The sequence below is a fragment of the Mandrillus leucophaeus genome, unplaced genomic scaffold, assembly GCF_000951045.1.
Source record: "Mandrillus leucophaeus isolate KB7577 unplaced genomic scaffold, Mleu.le_1.0 Scaffold267, whole genome shotgun sequence".
NCBI lineage: Eukaryota > Metazoa > Chordata > Mammalia > Primates > Cercopithecidae > Mandrillus > Mandrillus leucophaeus.
The window spans coordinates 743,000-756,476 of NW_012102776.1; the positions used below are offsets into that span (position 1 = coordinate 743,000).

Below are 13,477 nucleotides of genomic sequence, written 5' to 3' on the forward strand. Positions count from 1 at the left end.
TGATAAAGGGGATATCACCACTCATCTCACAGAAATACAAACTACCCTCAGAGAATACTATAAACACCTCTACACAAATAAACTAGAAAATCTAGAATAAATGGATAAGTTCCTGGACACATATACCCTCCCAAGACTAACCCAGGTAGAGGTCAAATCCCAGAACAGACCAATAACAAAATGGGGCAGCAATTATTAGCCTACCAACCAAAAAGAATCTAGGACCAGACGAATTCACAGCTAAATTCTACCAGAAGTACAAAGAGGAGCTAGTACCATTTCTTCTGAAACTATTCCAAACAACAGAAAAAGATAGAATCCTCCCTAACTTTTTTCATGAGGCCAGCATCATCCTGATACCAAAATCTGGCAGAGACACAACAAAAGATAAAATTTCAGGCCAATATCTCTGATGAACATTGATCCAAAAATCCTTGATAAACTACTGGCAAACCAAATCCAGCAGCACATCAAAAAGCTTATCCACCATGATTCAGTTGGCTTCATCTCTGGGATGCAAGGCTGGTTCAAAATACACAAATCAATAAATGTAATCCATCACATAAACAGAACCAATGACAAAAACCACGTGATTATCTCAATAGATGCAGAAAAGGCATTTGACAAAATGCAACAGCCCTTCATGATAAAAACTCTCAATATACTAGGTATTGATGGAACATGTCTCAAAATAATGAGCTATTTATGACAAACCCACAGCCAATATCATACTGAATGGACAAAGGCTGGAAACATTCCCTTTGAAAGCTGGCACAAGACAAGGATGCCCTCTCTCACCAATCCTATTCAACATAGTATTGGAAGTTCCGGCTAGGGGATTCAGGTAAGAGAAAGAAATAAAGGATATTCAATTTTGAAAAGAAGAAGTCAAATTGTCTCTGTTTGCAAAGGACATGATTGTATATTTAGAAAATCCCATTGTCTCAGCCCAAAATCTCCTTAAGCTGATAAGCAACTTCAGCAAAGTCTCAGGATACAAAATCAATCTACAAAAATCACAAGCATTCCTATACACCAATAACAGACAAACAGAGAGCCAAATCATGATTGAACTCCCATTCACAACTGCTACAAAGAGAATAAAATACCTAGGAATACAACTTACAAGGGATGTGAAAGACCTCTTCAAGGAGAACAACAAACCACTGCTCAAGGAAATAATAGAGACACAAACAAGTGGAAAAACACTCCATGCTCATGGATAGAAAGAATCAATATCATGAAAATGGCCACACTGCCCAAAGTTAATTCATAGATTCAATGCTATCCCCATCAAGCTACAAATGACTTTCTTCACAGAATTGGAAAAAACTAATTTAAATTTCATCTGGAACCAGAAAAGAGCCCACATAGCTGAGGCAATCTTAAGCAAAAAGAACAAAGCTGGAGGCATCACTCTACCAGACGTCAAACTATACTACAAGGCTACAGTAACCAAAACAGCATGGTTCTGGTACCAAAACAGATATATAGACCAATGGAACAGAACAGAAGCCTCAGAAATAACACCATACGTCTACAACCATCTGATCTTTGATAAACCTGACAAAAACAAGCAATGGAGAAAGGATTCCCTATTTAATAAACGGTGTTGGGAAAAGTGGTTAGCCATATGCAGAAAACTGAAACTGGATCCCTTCCTTACACCTTATAGAAAAATTAACTCAAGATGGATTAAAGACTTAAACATAAGACCTAAAACCATAAAAAGCCTAGAAGAAAACCTAGGCAATACCATTCAGGACATAGGCATGGGCGAAGACTTCAAGGCTAAAACACCAAAAGCAATGGCAGCAAAAGCCAAAATAGACAAATGGGATCTAATTAAACTAAAGAGCTTCTGCACAGCAAAAGAAACTATCATCAAATTGAACAGGCAACCTACAGAATGGGAGAAAATTTTTGCAATCTATCCATCTGACAAAGGGCTAATATCCAGAATCTACCAAGAACTTAAACAAATTTACAAGAAAAAAAATAACCCCATCAAAAAGTGGACAAAGGATATGAACAGACACTTCTCAAAACACGACATTTATGCAGCCAACAAACTGCATATGAAAAAATGCTCATTTTCACTTGTCATTAGAGAAATGCAAATCAAAACCATAAATCAAAACCATCTCATGTCTGTTATGGTGATCATTAAAAAGTCTGGAAACAACAGATGCTGGAGAGGATGTAGAGAAATAGGAATACTTTTACATTGTTTGTGGGAGTGTAAATTAGTTCAACCATTGTGGAAGACAGTGTGGCAATCCTCAAGTGTCTAGAACTAGAAATACCATTTGACCCAGCATTCCCATTACTGGGTATATACCCAAAGCATTATAAATCATTCTACTATAAAGACATATGCACACATATGTTTACTGCAGCACTGTTCACAATAGCAAATACATGGAACCAACCCAAATGCCCATCAATTATAGACTGGATAAAGAAAATGTGGCACATATACACCATGGAATACTATGCAGCCATAAAAAAGATAAGTTCATGTCCTTTGTAGAGACATGGATGAAGCCAGAAACCATCATTCTCAGCAAACTAACACAAGAACAGAAAACCAAACACCACATATTCTCACTCATAAGTGAGAGATTAACAGGAAGAACACATGGACACAGGGAGGGGAACATCACACACCAGAGCCTGTCAGGGGGTGAGGGGCTATTGGAGGGATAGCATTAGGAGAAATACCTAATACAGATGACAGATTGATGGGTGCAGCAAACCACCATGTCATGCGTATACCTATGTAACAAATCTGCACGTTCTGCACATGTACCCCAGAACTTAAAGTTTAATTTAAAAAATGCAGCTTGTCAAATGACCTAAGCTTCAAGAATATAAAACTCCAATAATGTGTTTCTAAAAATGCTAAGATGAAAACTTGATACCCTAAAGGCAAAGTCTGGTGATACCGTATGATGTCCGTAGAGGAAAGAATTGTAGAGATAAGGCCAATACACTGAAATAATTTTGTATAAGGCGGGCATTGATTTACTCATTTCACAAATATGTCTTGAGTCCCTACCAGATGCTAGTCATTTTTTACAGAGTACATCCTTTCCTCATCAAACTGGTATTCTACTTCAGAGGAAGCATAGACCAGTAAAAGCAAACAAGCAAATACACAAAACAGTCAAATATGAGCCCAAATCCTGAGATACTTAAGAACCATTAATTCTTTGGCAGATTATTTTACCTTTCTGAACTTCTTTTTCTGCATTTACAAGTAGAAATAATACTACCAATCACCCAGGTTTGTTGTGAGGATCAAATAAGCTAATGTAAATAAAGCAAGGGCCTGGCATAGTCTTATCTGTGTTTTAAAGTCAGCTAGAGAGTAAAATCCAAACTTCTTAGCTTTTGGACAGATCATAAACAATACTGTTTGCCTTGTAATCTTTCATGTTTCCTCTTCTTCCTCATTTACAGTAACTCTAGCACACTGAACATCGTATTTCATTGATTCTAAGACACATATTTCTCCCATTTTAACTTCTCTAGATACAACATGTCTTATAATCTAAGCCTTCTTGCAATCACTGTCAGTCAAGTGTCAGTCATTACCGTGACAGAGTTTTCATCATCAGTGCATGTGCCAACATTAAAAACAATGGCATCCAGAGTTTCAGAATGAATGGCATGGCTTGAAAAAAATCCTGGGAACAGTAGTGAAGCTCCTTTCAAGCCTGAGAAACAAGTGTGTGTGTGTGTATGTGTGTGTGTGTGTGTGTGTTGAGAAGGGTGGAGAATACATGAGGAACAGTGTGGAATCAGATTTGTTTAGCAACATTCCGGAACTGTTAGTCGAAATAGGCTAGTTATATGTAATTGCAAAGTCAGTTTAAGTGTCTAGCACCAAAAGCTTTTGGTCTATTACGGATTCTTTAGATTGTTTTAAAGAAATCCTTCATCACCAATATCCTTTTGGCACAGAGCACAGCACTGTGAAAAAATATGGGCACTGAAGCTTCTGAGTTGAAAAGCGATTCTGAAGACTCCATCCCTAAATGTGAAGGAACTTAAGAATACCATAACAAATGTATTTTGTTTATATCTTCTTTTTTATTATGTGCTTGAGTTATAGATGATCCAAATCTATATATAATTGAGTATGAAGAACTGTTTTAAGAAGTATAAAATAAAAATCTAAGATATAATTTAACTGATAACCCTTCTTTTTGCTTACTTCTTAAAGATACATAAAACGTCAGAGCAGGTTACAATTGATAGAAGTTTAGACTTCATGCTATATGGTATTCATGGTTACCCTAACATGGTGCCTAATGTACCAAAGGAACTTAAACAAATGTTTGTTGAAATAAATTAAGCATCTTTCAGACGGAATATAGTGTCTGGCCTTCAATGCCCCTCCAAGAAAAGGGTTCCTGCAGAAATCCTTCCTCTAGGTAAGTGTGAGGATTTTCTTACTGCCCAGGGATCAGCTTTTTATAGCTGCTTCTGCTACCCTTCAATCTACTCCATGCAAAATTCTGTTTCAAGAAGGCTAACACAGTAACAACAAAAATGATTTTTATCTGTAACAGTTTAACTCCCTAAAAGAATTTTTAAGTTACCTTTAGAAATTGCCATTTATAATTCTTATTACGACTCATAACTCTTAAGATAGTTTTGTTAGCGATTCCCATGAAAAGAATTCTTCCTAGTTTTTTTTGTTTGTTTGTTTTCTGTTTTGTTTTTTTGTTTTTTTTTTTGAAGGTTTTGTGCTACTGCAAGTCAGGACAAAATGCTTTTGTGTCAAAAACCAAAGCTGCTGCAATTGAAACATGAACTCTGCTTTGAATAGGCAGTCAATCTTAACATGACTATCCACACTATAATTGATTCCCAGCAACTTATATTTTTAGATGAATACCATGTAAATGCTTTAAAATTATGCAAATCTTGTGGTGAAATCCCCAGTTTCACACTGTCATGTGAGTCAATGTCTCTAAAACAACCTGCATTATAGCACAGAAGCAATTTTATCCACATGATGGCATTGAAAAGTAAAAGAAAGCCTTGCCTTTCACAATCTTTAGTCATGATCAGTTTGTGGATCTTTGGTAACATTAGCAATCGACACACAATTTTGTTACATTCATAGTCTTCCTTTGGTGACAAAGATTGGCAATTTTTCAAAACCTAGTTTCACTCTTTATTGAAATAAGAGATAAAATGAAATCCTTTGCTCTTCCCTTTCTTTCTTCCCATTTGTGCCAACTGCTAGCTGTGTAGCATTTGGCAAGTCACCTACCTTCTTTTTACTGTGATTCCTTTTCCTTATCAGTAAAGTGAGGATTATAAAAATGCATATCTCATAGGTTATAAGGATTAAATGAGTTAATACCTACAAAGCACTTGGAGAATGGCCTAGCACACACAAATCTCTAATAAATCTAGCTATTATTTCTATGCTTGCTGGACATAATCATATAAAATCAACAGAAGTGAAAGAATAAATAGATTAATCAATTAATGAAATAAGGGAGATATAAAGCTTGACCTTCAAAGATGGCTAAGATTTCAACAGAAAGAGAAAGTGAGGGTTAAACATACTTATTACTGCTATTTATGCCCCTTTCTTCCAGTCCTCTGCCTGCACCCAGGATATAACTTAGATATAATGAGCACAGCACAAGGAATGTTAGTTCAGTAGATCAGAGCCAATGTGTGGCTCTCCAAATTCCTATGAAAAGGGAGAAGAGAAGGAATGGGGGTGAGTGCACTTTTGAAGAGCATAATCCACCTGTATCCAGCTGTGCCTGGCTGAATACTGAGAGAATAGAGGACTGAGATATGGGATACTGAGATAATAGAGGACTCCGTGCAACCTGCCAGCCCTTCGGTCCACGTGTTCCAGCCCAAAATATACTGGGTTTTGCCCACTTGACAACGACTTACTGGCTGTATAACTTTCTGCACATTGTTTAACATTTCTAAATTTCAACATTGTTCTTTATAAAATGGATGCTAAAAATAGCTGAGTGGATGCTCTGAAGATCAAATTACATTTGTATGACAACTAGAAAATAACCTGCTACAGAATAGGTATTCAAAAAATGTTAGTTGCCCCAAATATACATAAATATTTTGGATTAGTCCTTCACAGAAACAGCAACTTACATTAAACTGTATCTAATTCTGGTTAACATCATTTCTCCTCTTTGTCATGGCTGAGAGCTGAATTAGGTGGAGAACAGTTATGCTGCAATCATATAGGTTGTTTGAGTATGTGTAACACTCATTTCTGTATTCTGCTCTAAACAGAGATTCTATAAGAACTGTGATTCAGTCAGTTCCAATGGCTTAAAGCCTCTTGAGCAGCATACCAAATTTTAGATGCCAAAGTTTAATTGAAATTTGGCATATGGATGAGCACTTCTGCATGTATTGAAAGCCATCAGAAGATTCCTAAACAAAGAGCAATCACACATGGTAATTGTATCCAACTGGAACCAATTATATTTGGCATTTTTAATGAAAGAGAGAGAAAAATAAGAATGGACTCAAGAAAATGTTTTCCTTTTATGACTTTTACCTTCTTTAAGATGAATTGCCTTATGAAGTTACTTCTTACAACTCAAGGAGCATAACTGTCTAGAGAAAAAAAAATTATGCAATGTCTTCCTGGAGGCAAACATTTTGTTACAGAATAAATGTGGGCTTTTAAGAACATCTGGCAATCATTCCACAACCTACAATGCTGGCATCCTAAACGTTTCAGGATAATAATGTGTTACCAGTGGAGTTGATTACTTCAAGCCAGGGGAGGTTTCAACACAAAACAGGTCGTTTCCATGCAGAACACAGAGCTTCAAAGTCATCAGCTATGAGACCCACCATTAATCCAAGTGGTTGGGGGAGATGATTACTCCTAATAGAAGGTGAGCCAGATTCAAAGGTGTTTTTACACGTGCTTTTCCCCTGGAAGAGCAAGCTTCCACACTGCAAATCTTTCACCAAAGTCCAGGTCTTGGCTTTATGGTTATAGATGCTATTTCAAAGGGTGTAATAGATTATAGGATTCTTTCTGCATTCTAAACCACTACGTATGTATAAGAAATCATGGTGTTGTGCATGTTCTCTTTTATTGATTTCACGTATCATTCAATAAATATGTCTTGTAAGAAAATCAGCCCTTTAATTTTATTTGGAAATACCTTATACTGCTGCTGGGCTATCGTGTTCTGATGTGACTGCCCCTTTGGGGTCAGAGAGTAAAGCCACACCTCTGTGGATCAGTGGTGGTATCTTTGCTCAAAGCAGTAGACATACCTAATGTCAATCATCTAGGAAAGAAGGAGAATTTTTAAAAGACAAAGTTTGGAAAGCAGATATTACACCAAAGAAAAAGGTTGTGGTGGGAGGTGGGAAGGCAGTCATTCTTCAGTCTGGGCTAGGACTAAGGACTAGATTAATTGAGGACGGTCTGCAGAGGGAAAGCAAGAACACTCACTGCCAGAGAGAAGAGAGATGATGCTTGTGTCCAGGCAAGGGTCAGTCCCTAGGAGACTCCATAAATGAGCTGGAAGAGCAGTTATAGCCAGCCAGGAGTTTTTCCCTTTTTAGTAATTCTCTCTGGTAAAGATATAGCCTCACCTCAGGTGTGCAGAGAGAACTTTAAGGGAAGAGCCTCAGGCTAGAAAGCTAAAAAGAAGCGTGTAGTGATTAGTGAAAGATTCCCTGAAAGATGAGTCTTTGTGACAGGCAGCTAGAATATAAGATAAAGGTATCTCTTTTGATATGGACATTCACTCTTCTACCTAACTTAGCTGATCCAGATGCTATTTTATTAAAGCAGCTGGCATCATTGTATTTCTTACTAGAATAAATACCGAGGAGGAAATATCTTTGTTGAGGAATAAATTACATGGCACCTTCTCTTTGCTAGGTACTGTGTTAAGCATAGGGGGATGAAGGACAGACCCACTTCTTATGGCCTACGCTCTAGTAAGAGGAAAAGGACATGTGAACAAATAAGTGTAGAAATGTGTAGCAGATGTTTCAATGATCAGGGTTGCCAAAAACAAGGGAGAGATAACAAGGGTATGATAATGTAATATGATGCATAGGCCTGAGTCCATGTTCTTCAATCTTAAACTTCTTTAAGAGAGTAAGTTACCCTATTGGCAAATAATATCAGGAAAGATTCTCTAGCCTATAGTCTGAATGTTTCATTCCCTTATTTATTTATCAATGTGTTCAATACTAACTTTTTTTTGCCTGGAGAAAAGAAAGCACTATGTGGGGTATTTTATTTATTTGTGGTCTCTGATATTACATTACTTTAAACTGGTAATTCAAACTCTGGATCTTGGGGTTCATAAATGGGGTTCAAGTCATCCAAAACCCTCTTGAAGTCAATAAAGTTTTAAAGGATCTGTGACTCATTTTTAAAAAGTCATTTTTTGTGTTTTCATATGAAATAGAGGATAAAATTAAGAATCACTTTCAGTTTCCCCTAAGACTGTGATTCAATAAGTCACCTTTAAAAAATTTTTAGTACATATCCATCAGAGACCTTATCAGCAGTGGAGCACTGACTCCATTAAAAACTAGAGAGTAAACCTTTTATGTAATGGCAAATCCATTGTTCTTACAAGCTATACATTCTATAACCAAGGTAATATCAAAATATATTATGAGTGCATTTCCACTGTAAATACTTTGAATTTTAAAACTCTCATTCAAATCTCTATGTTTTGATTAATTTTTAGTATTTCCTCCTGTCTTTGGTGTTCTGCAATTTAAACGGTATGTTTAAATGGGTTTATTTTTCTGTTTTACAGTAATATTGGTATACTTCATGAACATGAAAATTCATTATTTCTGGAAAATCCTCACCCATTATCTATTCAGGTGTTGCCTCTTCCACTTCTACACGTTATCTTTTCCTGGAATTCTTACCTTCTAGCTCCATTACTCTTAACAATGTTCATATAAAATATTTTTTATGTCTCTGCATTTTGGGTATTATCAATTATGCTCTAATCTGCATTTAACTCTTCCATTGAATTTTTGTAAGAATTGTATTTTTTACTTATAGATGTTCTATTTGTGCTTTTCTTTAAAAATGTCATTTTTTTCTTAAGGTTTGATTTCTTGTTTTATATTGTCAATATTTATACATACTTTTAAATATTCTTTTTCATGTTGTTGATTACCTCAACTTTTTAAAAAATCCACTCACTACTGCATGTCTTACATTGCCTCTCACTCATGGATCGTATCATCCACTGACTCTCACTCTTGGTTGACTATTTCCTTGTGTGTTTTGTTATTCATTATAGCAAGCATATCTTTAGCAGGACTTGCTTTCTTCTTGAAAAGCCTAGGCAATCTAGATGCTTGGTACTAGTCTTTCATAATGATTTTATGTTTTACTCTTATAGGAGCCTCAGGAGTATTTTCTAGGTTGAGAATTTCTAGGCTAGTTAGGTAGAATATAAAAACAAAAATCCCAAAAACGATATTCTCAAGGGGGAGAGTTCTTCTTACTAATAAAGTTTCCTGTTCTCACTCTATGCTGGTGGGCATATATTTCTAGCCTACATTTTTATTTAATGGTTTTATGCAGGGGACAGAGATATCTCAGTTCCAGCTCTCTGCCTCATCTGGCACCAAGAGTTTGCCTTCTTTCTGTCTCATATGGACATTAGATTCCAGGCTCCTTGGTCACTGAGATGCATAACTCATAGGACAACCACATCATCACTTCACAATCTTTGTCTTTGTTCTTAGCACATGGTAGATTACCCTTTTATTTTTCACAAAATTGGGAAATGTTTTAAAATCATTTAAAATCTTTTATTCAGTACTGCTAGGTGTCTGTAACCATAAATTTTTCAGATTGTCTTAGTCAACTGTATTGCCAGTGCTTTAGTTTACAGTTTACTGTTTCATTATTCATAATTAATCAATTACTCCTTCCCAAGTAGGAAGTTTAGTTGGACTGTGTTTCCAGATCCTGAGATTTTAGAACTGCTTAACTTTTTTTAATGTCTGGGATTCTTCCCCAAGTTCAGAAGTGATGAACTATAGACATATCTTTAAAGTTCTAAATAAAGGAAATCTGAAATGCCTCCTGGGACCTTGGCAGGACATGGGCCTTTCTTGCTAATCGCCATTACAAATTGATAACAATAGAGTGTATTAATTGATTTGCTATTGAACGTTGAAGAAAGAGAAAATCTGAGTCATTTTCTTCTGAACACCATTTCAGTTTGTTACTACTTTAACAATTAAGGCCTTATAACACATAATTGCTCACAAATAAGATAATTTACCACAATTTTCAGCAGTAAAAGCCCCGTAAATATATGTAAAATCTTTCTAAATAAGAAAACTGAAAGAGAAATTTTTGGCAAGAGTCATATAATTCATTCCACAGAAATGACAACTTACAAAGACTTGGAATCTCATAAGGGAAAATCTCAGTGATTTGAGAAAATGGCAATATTCATATCTAAAATGTACTAGTGATTGCCACTTTCAGAAATGGCATACCCCCTACTCTGAAAAAAAAAATGAAATTGTGTAACTCACAAGTCAAAAGCATATGGAAGAGTTGATTTCTACTCTACCAGAGGGAGTAATTTTCTTTAGCTCTTTCTTATACATCATAGGTGTGAAGTACTTTTGTTTATTGGTTAAAATGTTTCTGTTAGTTGATTATTCAACTGGAAAAAAATTACAACCTTGTCAGAGAAAACAGTGGATGAAATGTAACTATAGAACCTTTTGGAAATAATAGATTCACATAAAACCAAGCTCAAAGTCTAGAGCATGGCTCACTCTTACATGTATTATAGTACCTCTGACGTCATGCAGAGGGTGGGTGTTATGAATTGAAACACATTAAAATATTTCTGTTGATCACTCTGCTGCTCAGTTCTATTTTTTAATAGTCCAGGATTCTTGAACTAAGGGAGAAAAATACATATTCACTAAATACTGCATGTTGAGGACAGCCTGGGTAACAGTGAGAACCTATAGCTAAAAAAGGTAATGACAATAATTAGACAAATTAGGCAGTAAGACACATTTAAAGAAAACACTAGGGAAAGTTTTCAGGACAACTTGGCATTATTACTTTATTTAGTCTCTCTCACTACTGATATATAACCACAAGTTTTTTTAATCAAATAATTTTTTGACAGACACAGTGACAAGTGATTATAGGGATTACAGAATGAAAAAAGGTTTTGTTCATGGGCCAGTCTAATTTTTAAAAAGCAGTATAAATTTTTAGTCACCTAGTTTAGCCAGGAGGTAATGTTGCCAAACCTATAACCCTCAGACATCGGAGATCTCAAGTTTAAGCCAATAAAAATTCCATCTATGTCTTAAACTTACACCTTCAAAGCAAATTTTAAAATAGCATTTCAGAATATCCAGGATTAATTTATTTTTTTCCACTCTTTTTTCTTGTCATATATCACCTTGCTATTCAGAAGGTGATTCATGGACTAGCAATCTTGTCACCATCTGAGGGATGTCAGAAATGGAGAATCTTGGGCTGTAACCTAAGACCTGCCTTCTCAAAATCTGCATTCTAACAAGATTTCCAGATGATTTGTATGCTACCCATTAAAGTTGGAAGAGTCTGTACTATGAGAAATAAAAATATCTTCTAATTTAACACATGAAGTATAAGATTTCTTTGAAGGACGATGAAATTGTCCTGGAATTAGATATTGGTGATGGCTGTACAACTTTAAGGATGTATTAAACAATAGTGCATTGTACAGCTTAAATGGGGGAATTGTATGGTACGGAATTATGTCTTGAACTTTTAAAAAGAAAAACATATGCATAATTGTAAAAGGTCTTAACTTGCACAGCACAAAGATGAATGAAACCAGTTCTAACTATTTTCCTTTATCTTTGAGAAAAGTTAGATGCTCCCTTTACTGGGGCTCACCTCTTTTAGGTGCTCCCTTTACTGGGGCTCACCTCTTACTTCAGAAGGGCACCGCAGGCCTTGAGACTGGGCAGCCCTGACACAGCACCCATCTATTAAGAGGGTAGGCCAGGCACCTATGGGGAGGAATCCTCCCTACAACTAAAGCTGTTTATAGAGTTGAGAACCTCGGGAAACCGCCTGCGGGTGGATGTGACAAGTCAGGAAACTTAACTACTCAATCACCCAAAGGGGCAATGGGACAGAAATGCTATCTGCCCGCTGCACATGTGGTCACAGCAGTGTTGGGGAAGCAGAGTCTTTTCTTCTGGAGTCCACTCTGCTTACTCCCTACCTCCCCTCCCGTCACCCACCCAGCCACAAGAAAAAAATACCCTAGATTCATAAACAAAAGCTTGCAGTTACCCATAGCCCAACACAAACGACCCCGACACCCTCACTTTTACAGCCTGTGAGTCTCCCAGCCCACGCCCCTAACAGCCTCGTCTCCCCAGACGCCCCTGGTAAAAAGCTTCGCGCCGCCGGTGGAGAGGCCTATTGGTTCTACTTCTGTCTTCACCCCAAGGCCCCAGGAGCCGGGAGAGGTCCTGGTCTAACTTTGGCTGTCCCACGGTCCAAGGACTTGAGCGCTCAGCCCCAAACGCTAAGCCAAGCGTGGAGACCGCCGCTGGGCGCACGAGTTCAGGAGTTACCCGCACGCACCCAGGCGGCTCCAGCCCTTGGAGTTCTAGTCATCTCTCTCACGGAAGCTAAGAGTCACCCGAGCGCACATCTGAATCAGCCCCGTGTCCAGATCACGCCTGTTACGCAGCGATCCTGTCTCTTGGAGAGCACAGGATGAACGGGTCTGAAGAAATCGACCACCCGTCTGATCACCTGCAATGGTGTTGGTACTCTGCGGTCTCACTCTCGTGGGCAAACATATCCATGCGTACCTACGAGGAGCAAACCTAGACACCCCCTTCCCCCAACTCCCCGCGCGCCCCTCCACTCACTCAGGTCCCAGCCCTGGCTCTCGCTGACCTCCCAGCACCGTCCTAGGAGGTACACACGCGGGTTCAGAACGCGCGCGGACCGGGCTCGGCCACTCCTGCTAGTGCACAGCCTCCCTCCTCGCAGCCCGCGCCCTATCCGCCCCGCGTCGCCGGCACTCACAAGCAGGGGTAGTAGCCGTAGCAAGGCAGCGGGGCTTGCGGGCAGCCGTCGTCTCCCAGCTCCGAGTCCATGAGCAGATAGTCCTGGCTCTCGTTGCGCCGCGCACCGGCTCCGACAGCGCCCCGGGGAGAACCGCCCCTCCGGGGACCGAACGCCGGGCTCTGGCTCATGGCGGGAACGCCCGAGAGCACAGGATGAACGGGTCTGAAGACATCGACCACCCGTCTGATCACCTGCAATGGTGTTGGTACTCTGCGGTCTCACTCTCGGCACCTATGGGGAGGAATCCTCCCTACAACTAAAGCTGTTTATAGAGTTGAGAACCTCGGGAAACCGCCTGCGGGTGGATGTGACAAGTCAGGA

At 38.4% G+C, this 13,477-nt stretch overlaps 1 protein-coding gene and 1 pseudogene across 3 annotated transcripts in view; one reads left to right on the forward strand and one right to left on the reverse strand.

Annotated features, from left to right (window-relative positions):
• Positions 1–13,299, reverse strand: part of TRPC6 (transient receptor potential cation channel, subfamily C, member 6) — a 130,686-nt gene extending 117,387 nt beyond the window's left edge. For all 3 annotated transcript variants that reach the window (XM_011984379.1, XM_011984381.1, XM_011984380.1), the window contains exon 1: positions 13,115–13,299. In XM_011984379.1, the coding sequence (XP_011839769.1) occupies positions 13,115–13,284 (170 nt within the window). In that variant the 5' untranslated portion in view covers positions 13,285–13,299. The remainder of the gene's footprint in view (positions 1–13,114) is intronic.
• Positions 13,300–13,308: 9 nt separating this feature from the next.
• LOC105542750 overlaps positions 13,309–13,477 on the forward strand; it is an 18,907-nt pseudogene continuing 18,738 nt past the window's right edge.